The 20,671-nt window shown below is 41.0% G+C and overlaps 1 protein-coding gene across 3 annotated transcripts in view; it reads right to left on the bottom strand.

Moving 5' to 3' along the window:
- Window positions 1-9,709: 9,709 nt before the first annotated feature.
- Window positions 9,710-20,671, bottom strand: part of CHMP3 (charged multivesicular body protein 3) — a 59,174-nt gene continuing 48,212 nt past the window's right edge. For all 3 annotated transcript variants that reach the window (XM_031007734.3, XM_055378214.2, XM_031007745.3), the window contains 3 exons: window positions 16,561-16,682; window positions 13,684-13,798; window positions 9,710-12,154 (listed from right to left, as the gene is read on the bottom strand). In XM_031007734.3, coding sequence (XP_030863594.1) covers window positions 12,006-12,154; window positions 13,684-13,798; window positions 16,561-16,682 — 386 coding nt within the window. In that variant the 3' untranslated portion in view covers window positions 9,710-12,005. The remainder of the gene's footprint in view (window positions 12,155-13,683; window positions 13,799-16,560; window positions 16,683-20,671) is intronic.

Raw genomic sequence — 20,671 nt, 5'->3', positions numbered from 1 at the left:
TTCTTTTTGTATTGCTAGCATTTATAAGTGCAACTGATTTTTGGCGTTGGTTTGTATTTTGCAACTATACATATAAAATCATGCCATCCGTGAACAGGGATAATTTTACTTACTCCTGTATATATCTGGATACCTTTCTTTTTCTTACCTAATTGCTCTGGCTAGAATTTTCAGTTCCATGTTGAATAAAAGTAGTGAAAGTGGGCATCCTTGTCTTGTTCCTCATCTTTAGGGGAAAGCTTTCAGAGTGATTTAGCTGTGTATTTTTCATCTATGGCCTTTATGCTGTTAAGGAAGTTCTCTTCTATTTCTTAAGTTTTTATTGTTTTCTTTTTTTATCCTGAAAGGGTGTTGGATTTTGTCATATGCTTTTTTCTGCAACAGTAGAAACCACGTGGTTTTTCCTCCATTCTATTAATGTGGCATATACATTGAATAATTTTCATATGATGAACTACCTGTGTATTCCTAAGATAAATCTCACTTGGTTGTGGTGTATAGTTCATTTAATAGGTTACTGGACTTGGTTTTCTAGTATTTGGAAGATGTCTGCATCTGTAATCATAAGGGTTTGTTGTAGTTTTTCTTGTGGTATCTTTGTCTGAAATTGGTATCAGGATATTGCTGATATATTGAGATACAATTGTTTATAGCATTCTCTTAAAATCCTTTTTATTTGTGTAAAGTGGGTGGTGGTTTCTCCTATTTCGTATCTGATTTTAGTAACTTCTGCCCCCATCCTCATTCTCCTATAGTCAGTCTAGCTCTAGGCTTGTTAATTTTGTTGGTATTTTTATAGAACTGTCTTTTGATTTTGTTGATTTTCTTTACTATTTTTCTGTTTCCAATTTCATTTATATCTTCTCTAATCTTTGTCTGTCCTTCGGCTAGCCCTGGGTTTAGTTTGTTCCTCTTTTTTTCTGGTTCCTTAAGGTGTACAGTTAGGTTATTGCTATGGTCTGAATGTTGTTGACTCTCAAAATTCATATATTGGAATCTAATATCCAATGTAAGAGTATTAAGAGGTGGAGCCTTTGGAAGGTAAGTTACGAGGGCTTCACCTTCATGAGTGGGATTAGGGCCCTTATCAAAGAGGCTCAAGCAAGTTCCCCTAACCTTTCGGGAATGTGAAAACACAGCTAGAAGGCACCATCCATGAAGCAGAGAGCAAGCCCTTACCAGACACCAAATCTGCTGCCCAAATCTTGTGCTTTCCAGCCTCTGGAAAACCTGTGGTACTGTGAGCAATAAATTTTTTTTTTTTTTTTTTTTTTTTTTTTTAATAAATTACCCAGTCTAAGGTATATTGTTATAGGAGTCTGAATGGACTATGACAATTATTGATACGAAATCTTTCTTCTCATTTAATATAGGTATTTATAGCCATAAATTTCCTTCTGAGCATTATTTTTGCTGCCTCCCCTATGTTTTGGCATGTTGTATTTTCATTTTCATTTATCTCAGGTTTTTTTTTTTTTTTTTTTTTTGAGACAGAGTCTTGTTCTGTCACCAGGCTGGAGTGGAGTGGTGCGATCTCAGCTCACTGCAACCTCTGCCTCCTGGGTTCAAACGATTCTCCTGCCTCAGCCTCCCAAGTAGCTGGCACTGCAGGTACGTCCCACCATGCCCAGCTAATTTTTGTATTTTTGGTAGAGACGGGTTTTCACCATGTTGGCCAGGGTGGTCTCAATCTCTTGACCTCATGATACGCCCACCTCGGCCTCCCAAAGTGCTGGGATTACAGGCGTGAGCCATGTCTCAGGTATTTTCTAATTTCCCTTGTGATTTCTTCCTTGACCCTTTGATTGTTTAAGATTGTGTTAATTTCCACATATTTGTGAATTTTTTAGTTTTCCTCTGTTACTGATTTCTAATTTTATTCCATCCTGGTTGGCAAAGATATTTTGTATGATTTCAGTCTTTTTAAATTTCTTGAGACTTGTTTTGTGCCCATATGGTTTATGCTGGAGAATGTCCCATTTGCATTTGAGAACTATGTATATTTTGCTGTTGTTGGGTGGGTCGGGTCATTCTGTATGTCTGTTGGGTCTAGCTGGTATATAGTGTCATCCAAGTCCTCTGTTTCTTTATTGATGTTCTGCCTGGTTGTCATGTTCGTTATTGAAAGTGGGATATTGAAGTCGCCAGCTATTACTGTAGAACTATTTCTGTCTTCAATTCTGGCAATTTTTGCTTCATGTCTTTTGGAAGTTCTGTTGTTAGGTGCATATATGTTTATAATTATCATATCTTCTTAATGGATTGGTCCTTTTATCAACATATAATGTCCCTCTTTGGTGTCCTGAAATCTTAAACTGAAATCTGTTTTGTCTGACAATTATATAGATAACCCCAGCTTTCTCGTGGTTACCATTTCTATGGGCTCTTTTCCATCCTTTTACTTTTAACCTTTTTTTCTTTGTATCTAAATTGTCAGCATATAGGTAGATCATGTTTTTTTATCCCTTCCATCTGCCTTTTAATTGGAGTTTAATACATTTAGAGTAATTAGATGACTGACTTCTGCTTTTTAGCTGTCTTCTGTATGTTTTATCTGGTTTTTGTTACTTAAAATCCCACCATTACTGCTTTATTTCATATTTAGTTGAAACTTTGTACTGTACCATTGTTTCCCCTTTTCTTTCCTTTTGTATATGTTTTTAAGTTATTTTCTTGGTTATTCTCTCAGGAACTGCAGTTAACCTCTTAAGCTTTACAAACTTTGGGAGTTTTTCTTGTTTCATTTTTGAGACAGGGCCTCACTGTGTCACCCAGGCTGGAGTGCAGTGGCACGGTCTTGGCTCACTGCATCTGCCACCTGGGCTCAAGTGATCTTCCCACCTCAGTTTCCTGAGTAGCTGGGACTACAGGCATGCGCCACCACACTCAGCTAATTTTTTTATTTTTTATTTTTTTGTAGAGACGAGGTCTCACTGTTGCCCAGACTGGTCTCAAACTCCTGGGCTCAAGCAGTCCACCCACCTCAGCCTCCTGAAGTGCTAAGATCACAGGCGTGAGCCATTGCACCTGTCTTATAAACTGCAATAGTATACAAAAACTCTGCTGCTATACATCTTCATCCCTCCTTATTTATAGTGTTATTGTCACAGATTACATCTCTATACATTGTGCCCATTAACATAGATTTTTATTTATGCATATTTGCCTTAAGGCAAAAAACAGGAAAAAATGAATTACAAACCAGAAGTATAACTGGCTTTTATATTTACTTGGAATTATCTTTACTAGTGCTCTTATTACTTTTTTGTATGACTTTAAGTTAGTCTAGTGTTCTTTCATTTCAGCCTTAAGGTCTCGCTTTAGCATTTACTATATGGCAGATCTGCTAGAAACAAACTCCCTTCATTTTTGCTTTTCAGGGAATGTCTTAGTTTCTCCTTCATTCTTGAAGGATAATTTCCCTGGAATATAATTCTTCATTGACAGCTTTTTTCTCCCTAGCATCTTGATATGTTATCCTTACAGCCTTCTGGCCCCCGTGGATTCTGATAAGAAATTACATTGAGGATCACTTTTACATAATGAGTCACTTCTCTCTTGCTGCTTTAAATATATATATATATATTTTTAAGTTTGTCTGTCGTGTCTCATTGTGGATCCCTTTGGGTTTATCCTGTTTGGAATTGAGTTTCTTGGATTCTTATCTTTCAGATTTTAGAGGTTTTCAACCATTATATCTTCAAATATTGTCTTTTTGTCTCCCTGTGATACTGCCATAATGTGTATGTTGGTGAGCTTGATGGGCTTCCACAAGTCCTTTGGCTTTTCTTCATTCTTTTCTCTTTCTGTTCCTTAGACTGATTTTTTGAGACAGGGTCTCACTCTGTCACCCAGGCTGGAGTGCAGTGGCATGATCACAGCTCATTGCAGCCTCAACCTCCCAGGCTGAGGTGATCCTCCTCCCAGTTCAGCCTCCAAGTTGCTGGGAACTACAGGTGTGTGCCACTATGCCTGGCTAATTTTTTATTTTTTGTAGAGATGGGGTCTTGCCATGTTGCCCAGGCTAGTTTCAAACTCCTGTGCTCAAGCAATTCTCCCGCCTTGGCCTCCCAAAGTGCTGGGATTACAGGCATGAGCCACCAAGCCCAGCCTCAGACTGTATTTTTTTCAATTATTCTGTTTTCAAGTTTGCTGATTCCTCTTTGTACCTACTCAAACCTGCTGTTGAACCCCTCTAGTGTATTTTCAAAAATTTCAAGTTAGTATACATTTGAGCTCCAGCGTTTCTGTGTGGTTCTATTTTATACTTTGTTTCTTTATTGAGATTTCATTCATAGTGTTTTCCTGGTTTCCTTTTTAGTTCATTTGTCTATGGTTTCTTTTACCTTCCCAGGTTTTAGGCAGTCCATTGTATATTTCAACTATAATCTTTTACCTCAGGTAAAAGGCGCACTTTTTTCCTGATTGCCTTACAGTGTTTTCAAGCAATGCCTGCAGCTTTTCTGCCAAGGAGGTTCTCAGGCAAACCGGAGATGAGCACCTTGTGTTAGTCTCCCAGATAGGTTTACGGCAGACACATATAACTTGTGAATAAGGCCTGCTTTGTTCCCTCTGGAACCAAGGACCAGGGTCTGTGGGCTGCTGTATTCAAGACCACTGCCATGCTGGGAGGGGCAAGTAAAAATGACACAAAGCTTTCTTACCAGTATTAAGTTTCCTTTTTCTTAATCCAGATTTACTTGGTTGCTTTACAGTAACCTTTGTTTTCCAGAGCTCTGACAAAGTGGGTTCAGGGGTGTTCCCCTCTCTGGAAGGATGGGTGTTTGAACCTGTCTACTCCAACATCTTGCTGATATTCTATAAATCTATTTTTGAAACTATAATTACGTACAGGAAAGAACTTCCTTACCCTAAAACAAGGTATTTCTCCACTATGGCTTAGATCTGCATTTCTGAGATGGTTCAGTGGCTGGGGGATGTTAATTCTGATGCCTCAAAAGAAAACTGTATTGGTCAAATAAATTTGGAAAAAGCATATGAAAGCCTTAGAAACGTTCTAAAGAAAACCTGTTTTATGTTTATTTTAACCAAACATTTCCAAGTCTAAGATCCTTTTCTTACTGATAATCAAGATTACCATTTGAAGAGCACCTGTCACTACAGTAGGACAAGAAAAATTGTCCTGGTTAATGAAAGCTTTGAAAGCTGTATGATTTGTCAGTTATGGGATTGGAAAAAGGCCCAAAGCAGACATTAGTACTATTTGGAAACAAATGAGTCAGAACCCCATCTCTCCAGGAGTTCCAAGACAAACACCTGGAAATACATAAAATCAAGGTGCCTAAAGCCATGTGAGCTGTATAATTGCTAAGTGTTCTGGAAGACATCTTTGATTGATAGGAGATTAGACAGGGATGGTCAGGTTACAGCCTGCCTGGAGTGAACTACTAGGTGACCACCTCAAGCTGAAAAGTGATTTTTAAAAAGCTATGTTTCAAAACAAAAATGAGATGGTGGTATGAAATGATAGTTTGAGTGCCCTTGGAAATGAATAAATGGTTTTATTAGGGCACCAAGTAGATCCTATATGTGTTTGGGGTGAGATGTGGGATGGGGTGGGTGGGAGCTGATGCTGCTATTACTGGATCCAAGTTGAGTACCTGAAAATGGAGAAACTTGTATTGCACGTCTGTACAACCATTATTTGCCTTCCACATCATAACGCCTTCTAGGACTAAGTGTCTGACTCACTTTGTCTCCAGTGATGCGTGTGTTAGTCCATTCTCACACTGCTATAAAGAACTACCTGAGACTGGATAATTTATGAAGAAAAGAGGTTTAATTAACTCACAGTTCTGCAGGCTGTATAGGAAGCATGGCTGCGAGGCCTCAAGAAACTTACAGTCATGGCAGAAGGGCGAAGGGAAAACAAGCACCTTCTTCACATGGCAGAGGGAGAGAGCAAGCAAAGGGGGAAGTGCTACACACTTAACCAGATCTCATGAGAACTCACTGTCATGAGAACAGCAAGGGGGAAATCTGCCCCCATGATCCAATCACCTCCCACCAGGCTCTACCTCCAAGACTCAGGATCACAATTCAACATGAGATTTGGGTCGGGGGACATAGCCAAACCATATCATTCCACCCCGGCCCCTCCCAAATCTCATGTCCTCACATTTCAAAACACAATCATGCCTTCCCAATAGCCCCCTAAAGTCTTAACTCATTCCAGCATTAACTCAAATGTCCAAGTCAAGTCTCATCTGAGACCAGCCAAGTCCCTTCCTCCTATGAGCCTGTAAAATCAAAAACAAGTCAGTTATTTCCAAGATACAATGGGGATACAGGCATTGGGTAAATGCTCCCATTCCAAATAGGAGAAATCAGCCAAAACAAAGGGGCTATGGGCCCCATGCAAGTCCAGAATCCAGGAGGGCAGTCATTAAATCTCAAACCTCCAAAATGATCTTTGACTCCATGTCTCACATCCAGGCCACACTGACACAAGGAGTGGGCTCCCAAGGCCTTGGGCAGCTCTGCCTCTGTGGCTCTGCATATAGCCCCCACAGCTGCTTTCACAGGCTAGCATTAACTGCCTGCAACTTTTACAGGTGCATAGTGCAAGCTGTCAGTGGATCTACAATTCTGGGGTCTGGTGGATGGTGGCCCTCTTCTCATAGCTCCACTAGGCAGTGCCCCAGTGGGGACTCTGTGTGGGCTCCAACCCCACATTTCCCCTCCACACTGCCCTCGCAGAGGTTATCTATGAGGGCTCTGCCTCTGCAGCAAACTTCTGCCTGGACATCCAGGCGTTTCCATACATCCTCTGAAATCTAGGTAGAGGTTCCTAAACCTCAACTCTTCTGCACACCTGCCTAACACCACATGGAAGCCACCAAGGCTTGGGGCTTGCACCCTCTGAAGCAGCAGTCCAAGCTGTACCTTGGCCCCTTTTAGTCACAGCTGGAGCTGGAGTGACTGGGATGCAGGGCACCATGTCCCAAGGCTGCACAGAACAGCGGGGCCCTGGGCCTGGCCCACAAAACCATTTCTCCCTCCTGGGCTTCCATGCCTGTGATGGGAGGAGCTGCTGTGAAGGTCTCTGAAATGCTCTAGAGGCATTTTCCTCACTCTCTTGGCTATTAACATGAGGCTCTTCTTATGCAAATTTCCGCAGCCTTGAATTCCTCCCCAGAAAATGGATTTTTCTTTTTCACCACATGGTTGGGCTGCAAATTCTCCAAACTTTTATAAAAGCTCAGCTTCTGTTTTAAATATAAGTTCCACTTTGTTAATTTCTTTGTTCATGCAAATGAGCATAGGCTTTTAGAAGCAATCAGGCCACATCTTGAACACTTTGCTGCTTAGAAATTTTTTCTGCCAGATACCCTCTCGAGTTCAGAGTTCACAGATCTCTAGAGCAGGGGCACAATGCCACCACTCTCTTTGCTAAAGCACAGCCAAGAGTGACCTTCACTCCAGTTCGGAATACGATTCTCATCTCCCATCTGAGACCAACTCAGCCTGGACTTCACTGTCCATATCACTATCAGCACTTTGGTCACAACCATTCAACAAGTCTCTAGGAAGCTGCAAACTTTCCCTCATCTTCCTGTCTTCTTCTGAGCCCTCCAAACTGTTCCAACCTCTGCCCATTACCCAGTTCCAAAGTCACTTCCACATTTTCAGGTATTTTATAGCAATATCCCACTTCTCTGGTACCAATTTTCTGTATTAGTCTGTTCTCACACTGCCATAAAAAACCACCTGAGAGTGGGTAATTAATGAAGAAAAGAGGTTTAACTGACTCACAGTTCCGCAGGCTGTACAGGAGGCATGGCTGGGGAGGCCTCAGGAAACACAGTCGTGGCGGAAGGGCAAAGGCACCTTCTTCACATGGTGGAGTGGGAGAGAGTGAAGCAGGAAGTGCTATACACTTTTAAACAACCAGATCTCATGAGAACTCACTATCATGAGAACAGCAAGGGGAAAATCCGCCCCCATGATCCAGTCATCTCCCACGAGGCCCCACCTCCAACACTCAGGATCACAATTCAACATGAGATTTGGGTGGGAACACAGAGCCAAACCATATCAGTGCCCAACAAAGTGTATGAGGGAAAAAGGAATGCGTGAACCAACAGTGGTCTTTCCTTACCTGAGAGCAAGAATGGAAAAAACATGACCTCTCAACAATTAAACCAACCCTACGTTTATATCATTTTCTTTGAGTGGCTGGAAGAGAGGTTATTACTATTCTGGCTATCCAACCATCCACCCAGAAAAAGTTTAATTATCCACATGAGAAATATTCAGGGATTATGAGCATCCCATATTTCCAACATCATCCTGTGAAGAAACTAGCTGGATTAAGGCTATCACAAAACAATAAACTGGCATTGCTGTATGTCAGTTTTTGCCAACTTGACCTGTGGATTCAATGCAATCCCAATCAAAACCCAGCAAAGTATTTTGTGGATCTTGACAAACTGGTTTTAAAGTTTACATGGAGAGGCAAAAGACCCAGAATAGCTGGCACAATATTGAAAGAGAAAAAGGTCAGAAGACTGATATTACCCAACTTTAAGACTCACTATAAAGCTACAGTAATTAAGATAGGGTGGTAATGGTGAAAAAATAGACATAATCACTGGAAACAAATAGGGAGCCCAGAAATAGCCCCACACAAATATAGTCAACTGATCTTTGACAAGGAAGCAAACGCAATACAATGGAGAAAAGACAGTCTTGGCTGGGGCAGTGGCTCATGCCTGTAATCCCAGCACTTTGGGAGGCCAAAGAGGAAGGATCACTTAAGTCCAGGAGTTCGAGACCAGCCTGGGCAATATAGTGAAACCTCATCTCTACAAAAACACCTTTAAAATTTAGCTGAGCATGATGGCATGCACCAGGGGAAGGATCACTTGAGCCCAGGAAGCAGAGGTTGCAGTAAGCCAAAATGGCATCACTCCACTCCAGCATGGGTCGACAGAGTGAGACCCTGTCTCAAAAGAAGTCTTTTCAACATCAACAAATGGTGAACAACTGGACATGCACATGCAAAAAAAAAAAAAAGAAATCAATCTAGACATAGACTTTAACACCCTCATAAAAATTAACTCAAAGTAGATCACAGACCTAAATGTAAAACACAAAATTCCTGGAAGATAACAGGAGAAAATCTAGATGGCTGTGGGTTTGGTGATGATTTTTTAAAATATAACACTAAAGGCACAATCCATGAAAAACACAGATAAACTGGATTTCAATAAAAATAAAAACTTCTGCTTTGTGAAAGCCGCTGTCAAGATAATGAGAAGACAAACCACAGACTGGGATAAAATATTTGCAAAAGGCACATCTGATAAAGGACTGTTATCCAAAATAGACAACACTTAAAATTCAATAATCAGAAATACCCAATTAAACAACAGGCAAAAGACCTGAAAAGACAACTTACCAAGAAGCAAGCATATGAAAAGATGTTCAACATATGTCATGAGGGGACTGCAAATGTCAATCAATCAGGTACCACCACATAACCATTAGCATAGCCAAAACCCAGAACACTTACACCACCAAATGCTGGTGAGGGTGTGGAGCAACAGGAACTCATTAATTGCTGGTGGGAATGCAAACGGTACACTTTGACAGTCAGACGAGACAAACCATATGATCCAGCACTGAAGCTCTTGGTATTTATTCAAATGAATTAAAAACATGCCCACAGAAAAACCTGCACAAAGATGTTTACAACAGCTTTATTCATAATTGCCAAAACTTGGAAACCACCAAGAAGTCTTTCAATAGGTGAATGGATAAACTATTCATCTAGACAATGGAGTATTATTCAGTGCTAAAAATAAATGCACTATTAAGCCATGAAATGACATGGAGGAACCTTAATTGCATATTATTAAGTGAAAGAAGCCAGTCTGAAAAGGCTACATACTATATGATTCCAATATGACATTCTAGAAAAGGAAGAACTATGGCGACAGTAAAAAGTGGTTGCCAAAGAAAGATCATGTCCTTTGCAGGAACATGGATGGAGCTGGAGGCCATTATCCTTAACAAACTAACACAGGAACAGGAAACCAAATATTCCATGTTCTCACTTACAAGTGGGAGTGAAATAACATGGACACAAAGGAATAACATACTGGGGCCTACCTGAGGGTGGAGGGTGGGAAAAGGGACAGGACCAGAAAAGTAACTATTGGGTACTAGGCTTAGTACCTGGGTCACTAAATAATCTGTATAACAAACCCCCTTGTCACGAGTTTACCTGCACATGTACCCCCTGAACCTAATTTTTTTTTAAAGTGGTTGCCAGGGGATTAGGGAAGAAAGGGATGAACAGGTGAAGCACAGAGAAGTTTTAGGGCAGTGAAACTATTCTGTATGATTCTATAATTGTAGATATCATTATAAATTTGTCTAAGCCCATACAATGTACAACACCAAGAGTGAATCTTCATGTAAACTATGGACTTGGGGCGATAATGATGTGTCAATGGAGGTTTATTGATTGTAACAAATGTACCACTCTGGTGTGGGATATTGATAGTGGTGGGAGGCTATGCATGTGTGAGGGCAGGGGATATATGAGAAATTTCTTTTTGTCCACTTTTGCTGTGAACCTACAACTGATTTAAAAAAATACTTTATTTAAAATAATTTTTTAACTACACTCTGAAGATGAAATCAAGAGTAATAGGAGGGTCCTCTGGACTCAAAAATGAAAATTTTTTTTTTTTTTTTTGGAGAGACAGGATCTTGCTATGTTGCCCAGGCTGGTCTTGAACTCCTATTCTCAAGAGAGCCTCCTGCCTCAGCCTTGTAAAGCACTGGGATTATAGGCATGAACCACCGCACCCAGCCAAGATTGCCATTTTGTATGATGAGACTGGAAGGACCCCATTGTTTCAGGATTTTGCTACAATATACAAAAAACAATCTGTGAGACAGTGGCTGGGCTTTTTTCCTGCCTGATTAGTTCAGTGCACATACAACTTGGACCAGAGGATCTGGGTTTGAATCCCAGCTCTGATACTTCCCAAACTGAGCTGTTTTCCTTATTTGTAAAGACTGAGATCACGTATGTCAAAGAGCTCTGTAAACTCTCAACACATACAAAGTACTACTGCTGAAATGATTTATAAATGTATCTTAAGAATGTCCCAGATGAGTGAATGTTGGTTATGATGCATGACCACACCTTAGTGTGCTCCTGGTCAGCTCCTGACTTTGAGAAAACACAGATAGGAAGGCCCATGTCCCATGCACAAGACAACCAGCTCGAAGCAGGGACAGGCAATGAGAGGTGAAAGAGACCTAGTGCTACAGCTGTCTCATCTGGGTGCAACTTTCAATGGGAAGGAAGGGACAGAAGCTCTAAATAGACCCACATACACACCCCAGGACATAATACAGCCACCAGCCAACAGGACAAGCAGCACAATTCCCCAGCATCCTCTTGGTTAAATAGATAAAAGAATGGCTGCCATACCATGTCTGTGAAAGCCGGGGAGCAGCAACCACAGAGCAGAAGTCACTTCTGCTGAGCTTCCAAATCCCATATGCCTGGCCATAGCAACTCTTTCCACACCCAGCAAATGAAGCAATCTGGGGCAGCCGACACCTTGAAAGTTTACTGCACAGGGCAATCTCCAATGGGGCCAAGTGCTAAAGCAAAAATTTATTAAAATTCATTTATATAGTGTTTTATAGACAAAAGTAGAGTCTTCGACATTCAGGCAATCACCTATATTTTCAGAAGTGCTTCATGAGCAGATGGATTTCTTTCCCCTCCCCACAATAAGATATATCTGTCTATACTCCTAAAAATGATGCATTTATTTATGCCACTTTTATAAGAACAATCCCTTTGCGATCCCAAAACCTGGGCAGAGAATGAAAAGAGACAAACAGAACCTTCTCCAAAATGGTAGTCCTCACAACAGAGGTGTAGTGCAAGAGATACATAAAATGGCAGCTCTTGAGAGGAGTGTGTGCACACCCAGTGGGGTAGGCAGCCCCTAGCTGCGGAGTGTGGCCAGCCGGGACTGCATGGCCTCCAGAGCCTCTTCCTCCTCCTCCTCCTCATCCTCTGAGGCAGCCATCGCTCCTGGAGGTTCCGGCTCTGGAAGGGCATCGGTCACTTTACTGGGTGCTTTGCCCAAGGCCCCTGAAAAGAAAGCAAAGATGAACACCACATTGGCTTAAGGAAGCAGCCCCTCAATCTTCCCTGCCTTTCATTCCTGGACCAATCTGACCAGATACAAAAATGAGACAGTACAGCAAGCTGTTTTTGGGGGGTTTTACTCACTCTGGGAAATGTGCAAATAGCTACCTGTAATGATACCAAAGTCATAATAATTGTAAGGATTTTAAGAATCTTGGTTCTGAAGCTCCTAATCTAAATTCCTAAATGCTACTGAAAACTTTAAATCTTCTTTCTGAATAAAACTAAATTGTTTCTAAATCTTCACAAAATATTTTCTTGGAGTAACTGTCTTCCTTTCCCCAACAACTTAAACCCAACAAATGAACTAATAAAAATTAAACCCCACCTTTTTTTTTAATTAAACATAAAACTCAGAAAATCTAGAAGTAAAAATAAAGTTTAAAAACTCATTAACCATCACTTGGAGATTACTATTTTTATCATCTCCCTTCCAGACTTCTATAGACATGATTTTACACAAAAGTATGTATTTCAGTAAAAAGGCTTTATTCACATATTGTAAACATCATTCCATGTTAACGAGTATATTTCTATACCATCTATCACAATATATAGTATTCCATTAAAATAAATATAACACAAATGATTTTATTAGGCATTTAGTTTGTTTCGAACTTTTTTTTTTTTTTTTTTTTGAGACAGGCTGGACTGCAGTAGTGCGATCATGGCCAACTGCAGCCTGGACCTCCTGGGCTCAAGCAATCCTCCCACCTCAGTCTCCCAAGCAGCTGGGACTAAGGTGTGTGCCACCACACCCACCTACGTAATTTTTATATTTTTTGTAGAGACAGGGTTTCACCATGTTGCCCAGGCTGGGCTCCTGAGTTCAACCAATCCACTTGCCTCAGCCTCCCTCACAAGGTGTTGGGATTACAGGCATAAGCCACTGCACCTGGCCTTCAAACGTTTCATTTTTATAAATAATGCTACTACAGACATCCTTGAATTAAATATTTCAGCACATTCTTAATTATTTCATTAAACTCCCAGAAGTCAATCTGTTAGGTCAAATTTTTTTTTTTTAATATATATATTTTTGAGATGCGGTCTTGCTATGGTTGCCCAGGCTGGTCTCAAACTCCTGGGCTTAAGCGATCCCCCACCTGAGCCTCCCAAAGTGCTAGGATAACAGGCGTGAGCCATCGCACTTGGCGAAGGCAAGGGCTTTTGAATGGCTATGGCCAAATTGCTTTCAAGAAAGTCTACACCAGTTTAAAATCCCAACAGCAGTATATGAGAGCAGTATCTTCCTTTAAAATCATGCAAACTCTAAAAATTTTAAGAATTGTGTTTTTTAAAAGATGGTTATAGATATTGTGCTTACTTTTCAAGAAATAACCTGCACAGTGTAAAACGTTAAAAATGTAGAAGGGAGTTAATGTCTAAAGAAAAAGCTACTAGCTAATTTAGTGAATGAAGGAAGAATGGCCATAAAAAGAGAGGAGAAAGGATGGATCTCACGGTCATACCTGCTGTAATTTCAAAGAGAATTCTGTCAATTTCCATTTCTGCTTCTTCCTCCATTTCTTCCTGATCGTCCATGCTTTCAAAAGTGTCCTCTAACATCTCCTCTATGATCCCAGCCTAAACACAGAATAAATATGTCACTTCGGTCAACTGTTAAATCTGTTCCCATCAGACACCCTACACATCACCTAGACCGAGCTCTAGCCTAAGTCCAGTCTATCCTTTCAAGAGCTGACACACGAGACAGCTGGCCAAAGGAAACACTGGATGTTGTCCTCTCTGCAGAAATGCAAAAGCCCCAAAGGGAAACGGCTCTCTAAATTTAACACCCTAGGGGTGGGGAGTGCTACTACTGGCTGTCAGCAGAGCTTCCTAAAGTAACCCAGACTTAATATAATGGCAGCACCTGAGAAACAGCTCACTGACAGATGAGTGTATTTCCAGCGCTGTTTTGGGAAGCATCTGTCCTAACACTGCAAATATAATCCGTGAACGCAGGGGTTGGAATATGGTATGAAAAGTGGTTGGAGCCGTAGTAGACGCCGTGATAAAAAAATGCCAACAGCAGGGTAAAAGCCAAAAAAGGCCTGAAGAGGACTCCAGCTTGTCCAGGTTACATCTGCCAGAATGGGGTAATCTGGTAGGTCTGCAAGGATCAATTAACCAAAATCTGATCACCCACTCCTGGGAGAACTAAGACAATATTTCTGGACTCAACAAGGTAAAGGCCAGACACTTTTCTGGAAGTCCTGTGCCTGGCAGCCTGCAGGAGCCAGCCAGTCAGCCTCCTCTGTTCTCAAGGCAGCATGGCACCACTGCAGGACACAAGCAAATGGCTTTAACACTGGCCCAACCCAACCTAGCCCTGCAGTCTTTGTGCTCAGCAGTTCCTCAACTCCCAGATAGGGCCCTACTGAATGTTCTTTGTTACTGAAGCAGAGGGTCGGAACAGCAACCTCCAAAGTCAACAAGAGGGCTGCTGACATCCCTGGGCAGAACAGGTACTGGGGGTGCTGAGTGGCTGTGGTGGAGGGCATGGGTTCAGGTTTCTGAGAAGTTGCTAGAAAAAGAAAATCCTGGTTGTCTTGCCACCTGAAAAAACTAAGTCCCTTGCTTTGTACCTTGATGTTTTGGTGATTCAAGGAGCAGAAGGTCACATGTAGCAGCTCCGGCCCTGGCTCCCTTGTACACAGCCAGGGTACAATTTTCAGTGACTATGCTGAAGGGTTCAGATTTAAAGCAACCCTCTATCCTGCCTGCCTGAATCTAACTAGCACCCTATTCTGCCCACCCTCAGATCCGTTCTTCCCAACCAAAATGAACAAATAAATTCACATTCATGTTCACCCAGGTGGAACCCTAGGGCCTTCCTGAATGGGATCATCTTAGTACTGGGGGCTACCATAAAAGAAGTGCAATAAATGCTTGCTAATTGGTTAAAAAGAGTCCACCAGAATCCTAATTGTAATAGCCCTTCACACTCTGGAGGTAGAGGTTGTCATTTATTTATTCATTCAATCAGCAACGATTCATCAACATCCTGCTCTGTGCCACACAATAGGCCTGGGATAAACAGAATGACTAAGATGTGTTCTTGCCCTTGAGGAGCTGAGCCCCTACTGGGGCCTTCAGAATGTACTACACGCAAGCCTTCCTCCAAATCTGTATTACTCCCAGTATTCAGAAACCATTATGAAAAAGATCCCAGATTCTGAAAAAGGCTTCCCTCTCAGATCCTGGTGGCTGAGTTAAAATGAGCAAGCCTGAAGGCACTCCAAGAATGATCTTATCTGGTTCTAGATGACAGTGATCACCAACTTGGGGGCAAGACACCTACATGCTATTTGTAAAGGACATACCCTCCTGACCCAGTTCCTTCCTTACTGCTACTGCCCAAGGAGTTCTCATTCAAACAACCTGGGCCCTGGGCTTTCTATGTCGTTTTTCTGCAATTTTCTTTTCCAGCCCCTCTCTCCCATGCCCTAAACCCTGTACATAATTCAAGTTCACAAATGAAATTCCCTGAGAGGAAGGGAGGTGATTTCTATGCACAGCCTCTATACAAGAATTTGAGGTGTACACTCTTGGTTGTCAGCCACAGGTCTGAAGCATGAAACAGCATCTGTGTGAGGGACCTCCCATCCTCATTTCCTCTGTGACAACTCACGTGATAAGGTCAGACCGCAGTGCCCCAACTCTATATCTTCACTTACAACCAAGGTGACCTTAGGGAAACTACCTGATGACCCAAAAGCTCAGTTTCTGTCTATGTAAAACGAGGACAAAAATCCCTACCTCTCAAGATGGCTAGAAGAACAGACTAGGAGATAGGACAGTATGTGGCTGCCGGGGCTCGGCAGCAATGCCTTCTTTATCCCTGTCCTTGTCTGAGGGCCACGAGTACAGGTCCTTGCCAGACCCTGATCCTGGGGGTGGCAGGTATTTACGCACTTTCTATTTGATTCTCAGTCTCTCCTTTTTTAGTTTAAAACAGGGATCAGCAAACTACAGCTGCTGCAGGACAAATACGGTCTCTGCCTGTTTTTGTAAATCAAGTTTCTTTCCATCTCCTTGCCTATGTTGGACCCTGCAAACTTTATTTCCTTGATCCCTAAATGGTTGCTCCTTGGATCCCCCACCTCCTCTAGAGCTCTGGGTAGACTTTTGCTTCTTCTACAGAACACTCTGGCAATCTGACCCAGACTCTGCTATGCTGAGCTCAAATGGTTTCAATCAATGTTAACAGCTACTCCTTAAAATTAATTCTGTCTAGCAGGTGTAGTCTGTTCATCCCCACCCACCCTCATCCCTAGCCCCCTGTTACTTGTTTAGAGTGACTCTGGGGTTTGGAAAGGAAAGCAGGGCTAGCCCCAAGTCACCTTCATCATTTCTTTGGACAACTCCCTCATGGTGGCCTGAATCTCTGGAATCTTCACAAGACTTTGCATGGCCTTCATCACTTCTGTGCTCTTCTGCAGGGAACCAGCCACTCGCAAGACCGCTGAAAGAGAATGTGTACAGTCAGGATTGTTCAACAGGATGGAATAAAGAGAGACAGCCAAATTATGAGCCATTCCAATAAATGACAGCAGTAGCAGATGGACTCCCGAAGTTATTTGTGTGCCTTTAAATTAATTACTGTGCTAGTTGACCAAGAGATTGACTTTCCTAAATTGTATGCTATCTGGGTTACTACTGATGTGAATTCAATGAGCATGCACACCACATGACCAATCTGGAGAGTGGCCTGAAGCCACTCTTGACTTTTAGGAAAGGAAGCCAGCTTGGAGTAACTGTGACACCCAGGAAAATCACAAATGGGAGAAAGAGCTCCAGACCTTGTAAAGGCCACACTAGGAAAGAGAAGGCTTCAGGACCCAAGCAGAGCTCCCCACACACCAGCCTATGGACAGTGTCTGTTCAGTATGGAGCCAGCTTATCATTGGTCCTCAGAAAAATGAGAGAAACTAGGACAGATACAGTGAATATGTGTATGTGTGTCAGTGTGAGGTGGTTCCTTACTAGAGAAAAACCTTCTGTAGTCTGAGATTGTATGCCTACTACAATCTTCTTTATAAGAAATCACGGTAGTATCAAAAGATCATTGCCCCACCCTCAATGTCTTTAACATGTCAAAGAGTTGGCAACCATCTAAACCTGTTTTGGAATTTCATGAGACTTGAAGTTCTGAGAGCTGTCATATACAAGCTGTTCCCTAAAACTGGCACACAGACTTCCTTCCTCCTGGCTAAACCAGGAGTCACTACAGGTTTACCTCTGGTGGAATCCAGACCCTAGGAAGCTTTCACATCTAAGGGAAAACAAGAGTGACCAGAGAAATGCCTCTCTGACATTTATAGCACTGTGATTTTTCTAAAGGAGTAAGGGAGTTTGCTAGTTGCAGAGAACACTTCATTTCTCTTAACACTGAAATGGGAAAATAAAATATTTATTAATATTAGTAGAATGACAGAGGAAGTGCCAAGAATCTGTGAGGCTGAAATAAGCAATAAATTACATATGCCATTAAAATGATAAAAAAGTTATAATTACTTTTATAAATTTACTTTTATAAATTTATAAAATTTTATAACTTTATAAAAAGTTAAAAATTACTATTGATTATATAAAGATGGGAAGAAAAGGGTAAAAATAAAGCAAATTCCATCCAGTTTTGTTTATAAAGCCTGATGTCTACATGAGCCTGTAGTTGTATTATTATTTTATAATTTGCATCCTGATACATCCTTATACATATTATAAGTTGTATTATTATTTGCATCCTGAGTCTGTAACCCAGAGAGAGTACCTGAACATGGTATGTGTTCAGTAAACATTTTTGGGCTGAATTAGTGAAAATTAAGTAAACAGATGGGAGACATGGAAAAAACTGTGACTAGAGAAGTATTTAAACACTGAATCATTTGTATTCTGAAAAAGGTATAAATTTCTGATTATTAGAAGGTACAAGAAGGGAAGAGTCAATGTTGTAGGAAAAAGGGGACACAAAAATAAACTTAAAAATAAAACTTATTACAAAAACACTCAAGTTGATAACCAATCAAAATGGATTAGGTAAGTGGATTTTTAAAAGGCCAGACTAATTGTATGTTGTACACTTGAAACTCAAGACAAAGGTGGTTGCTATGGTTTGAATACGTCCCCTCCAAAATTCAGGTGTTGCCACTGTGACAGTATTAAGAGGTGGAGTTTTTAAGAGGTGATTAGGCCATGAGGTTCCACCCTCCTGAATGGATTAGGTGCCCTTAGAAAAGGGCCTACAGGAGGCAGTTCGTTCTCCGTTGCCCTTCCTCCTGCCACGTGAGAACACAGCATGCCTACCCTCCAGAAAATGCAGCCCTCACCAGACAACCAACCCTGCCAGCACCTTGATCTTGAACTTCCCAGACTCCAGAACTGCATGAAATAAAATTCTACTCTGAATAAATTACTCAGTCTCAGGTATTCTGCTATAGCAGCATAAAAGAAACTAAGACAGGTATTTAAAAAATGTTATTTCCTATGTTCCAAAAGGAAAAACGAAAAAAGAAGGTGTGGCAGGTAAAAATTACTTCATAATAAAAATAGCCACACCTTCAAAAGAATGAAAAGGCAAGCCCCAAGCTGCAGGAAAATATTTGCAAAAGACATATCTGATAAAGGACTGCTATCCACAACATACAAAAAACTCGTAAAACTCAATAATGAGAAAATAACTGAATTTAAAAATGGGCAAAAGACCTGAACAGATAACTCACCAACATGATATATTAATATAAATGGCAAGTAAGCATATGAAAAGATGTTCAACATCTTATGTCATTTGGGGACTGTAAATTAAAACAATGAGATACCACTAAAAACCCCTTAGAATGGCCCAATCCAGACCACTGACAATACCAAATGCTGGCGAGAATGTGCAGCAACAGGAACTCTCATTCATTACTGATGGGAATGCAAAATGGTACAGCCACTTTGGAAGACAAAGCCAGACACACACCTACCATATGATCCAGCAAGTGTGCTCCTTGGTAGTTATCATAATGAATTAAAAATATGTCCACAGAAAAACCTGCACACAGATGTCTTATAGCAGCTTTATTCATAACTGCCAAAACTTGTCAGAAACCAAGATGTCTTTCAGCAGGTGTACGAATAAACAAACTGGTATGTCCAGACAATGGAATATTATCCAGTACTAAAAATAAATGAGCTTTCAAGCCATGAAAAGACAAGGAAGAAACTTAAATGCATATTACTAAGTGAAAGAAGCCAGTCTGAAAAGGCTACATATTGTATGATTCCAACTATATGACATTCTAGAAAAGGCAAAACTATGGAGACAGTAATAAAATCAGTGGTTGCCAAGAGTTAGTAGGGAAAAAAGATGAATAAACAGAGCACAGAGAATTTTTAGGGCAGTGAAACTATTTTGTATGATACTATAATTGTGGATATCATTATATATGTGTCCAAACCCATTGAATGCACAACACCAAGAGTGAATCCTAATGTAAACTATGGACTTTGGGTGATAATGACATGTAAATAGAGGCTTACTGATTGTAACAAATGTACCACTCTCGTGTGGGATGTTGATAGTGACTGAGGCTATGCAAGTGTGAGGGCAGGGGTATGTGGATTTTCTGTACTTTCTATTCAATTTTGCTGTGAACCTAAAACTGCTCAAAAAATAAGTTTACTAAAAAATAAAAACAACTATACTCTGAAGGTGAAATCAAGAGTAATAGAAGGGTCGTCTGCATTCAAGATTGCCATTTGTATCATGAGACTGAAAGGACTCCACTGCAGCAACACCTGGCATCAGGCATTCCATCCAGAATCTACAAAACCAACCTGCCAGAGAGCCGTTGGGCTTTTTTCCTGCCTGATTGTTTTAGTGCACATATGACTTAGACTAGAGAAAATTGGGTTTGAACCCCAGCTCCGCCATTTCCTCACTGTCATCTTAAGCAAGCTGAATTGTTTTCCTTATTCGTGAAGATTGAATGAGATCACATATGTCAAAGAGCTTTGTAAACTCTCACACACATACAAATATAAAGTGCTACTGCTGAAGCAGTTTATAAATATATCTTAAGAATGTCCCAGATGAGTGAGAGTTGGTTAGGATGCATGACCACACCTTGGTGTGCTGCTGGTCAGCTCCTGACTCTGAGAAAGCACTGATGGAAAGGCCCATGTCCCATGTACAAGATAACCAGCTCGAAGCAGGGACAGGCAATGAGAGGTGAAAGAGGCCTAGTTCCACAACTCTGCTCTAATATAAGCCACAGTGGTCAAGTTTTCCGTTATTTGCTGCTGAACATATTCCTTAGTTAATACAACAAAAGAAAGCAAAAATATCATCCATTATATTTTATGAGGTATATGTAACACTAATTCTAAAGTCTGAACAAAACTCTAATCATAGAGTTGCCAGATAGCATTCTAATGAGCTCACGTGCTATTTAAAGTATAAAACTATCC

The sequence above is a fragment of the Gorilla gorilla genome, chromosome 12, assembly GCF_029281585.2.
Source record: "Gorilla gorilla gorilla isolate KB3781 chromosome 12, NHGRI_mGorGor1-v2.1_pri, whole genome shotgun sequence".
Lineage (NCBI taxonomy): Eukaryota > Metazoa > Chordata > Mammalia > Primates > Hominidae > Gorilla > Gorilla gorilla.
Note: the sequence above shows the minus strand (reverse complement) of the source record. Positions and strands in the feature narration are given on the sequence as shown.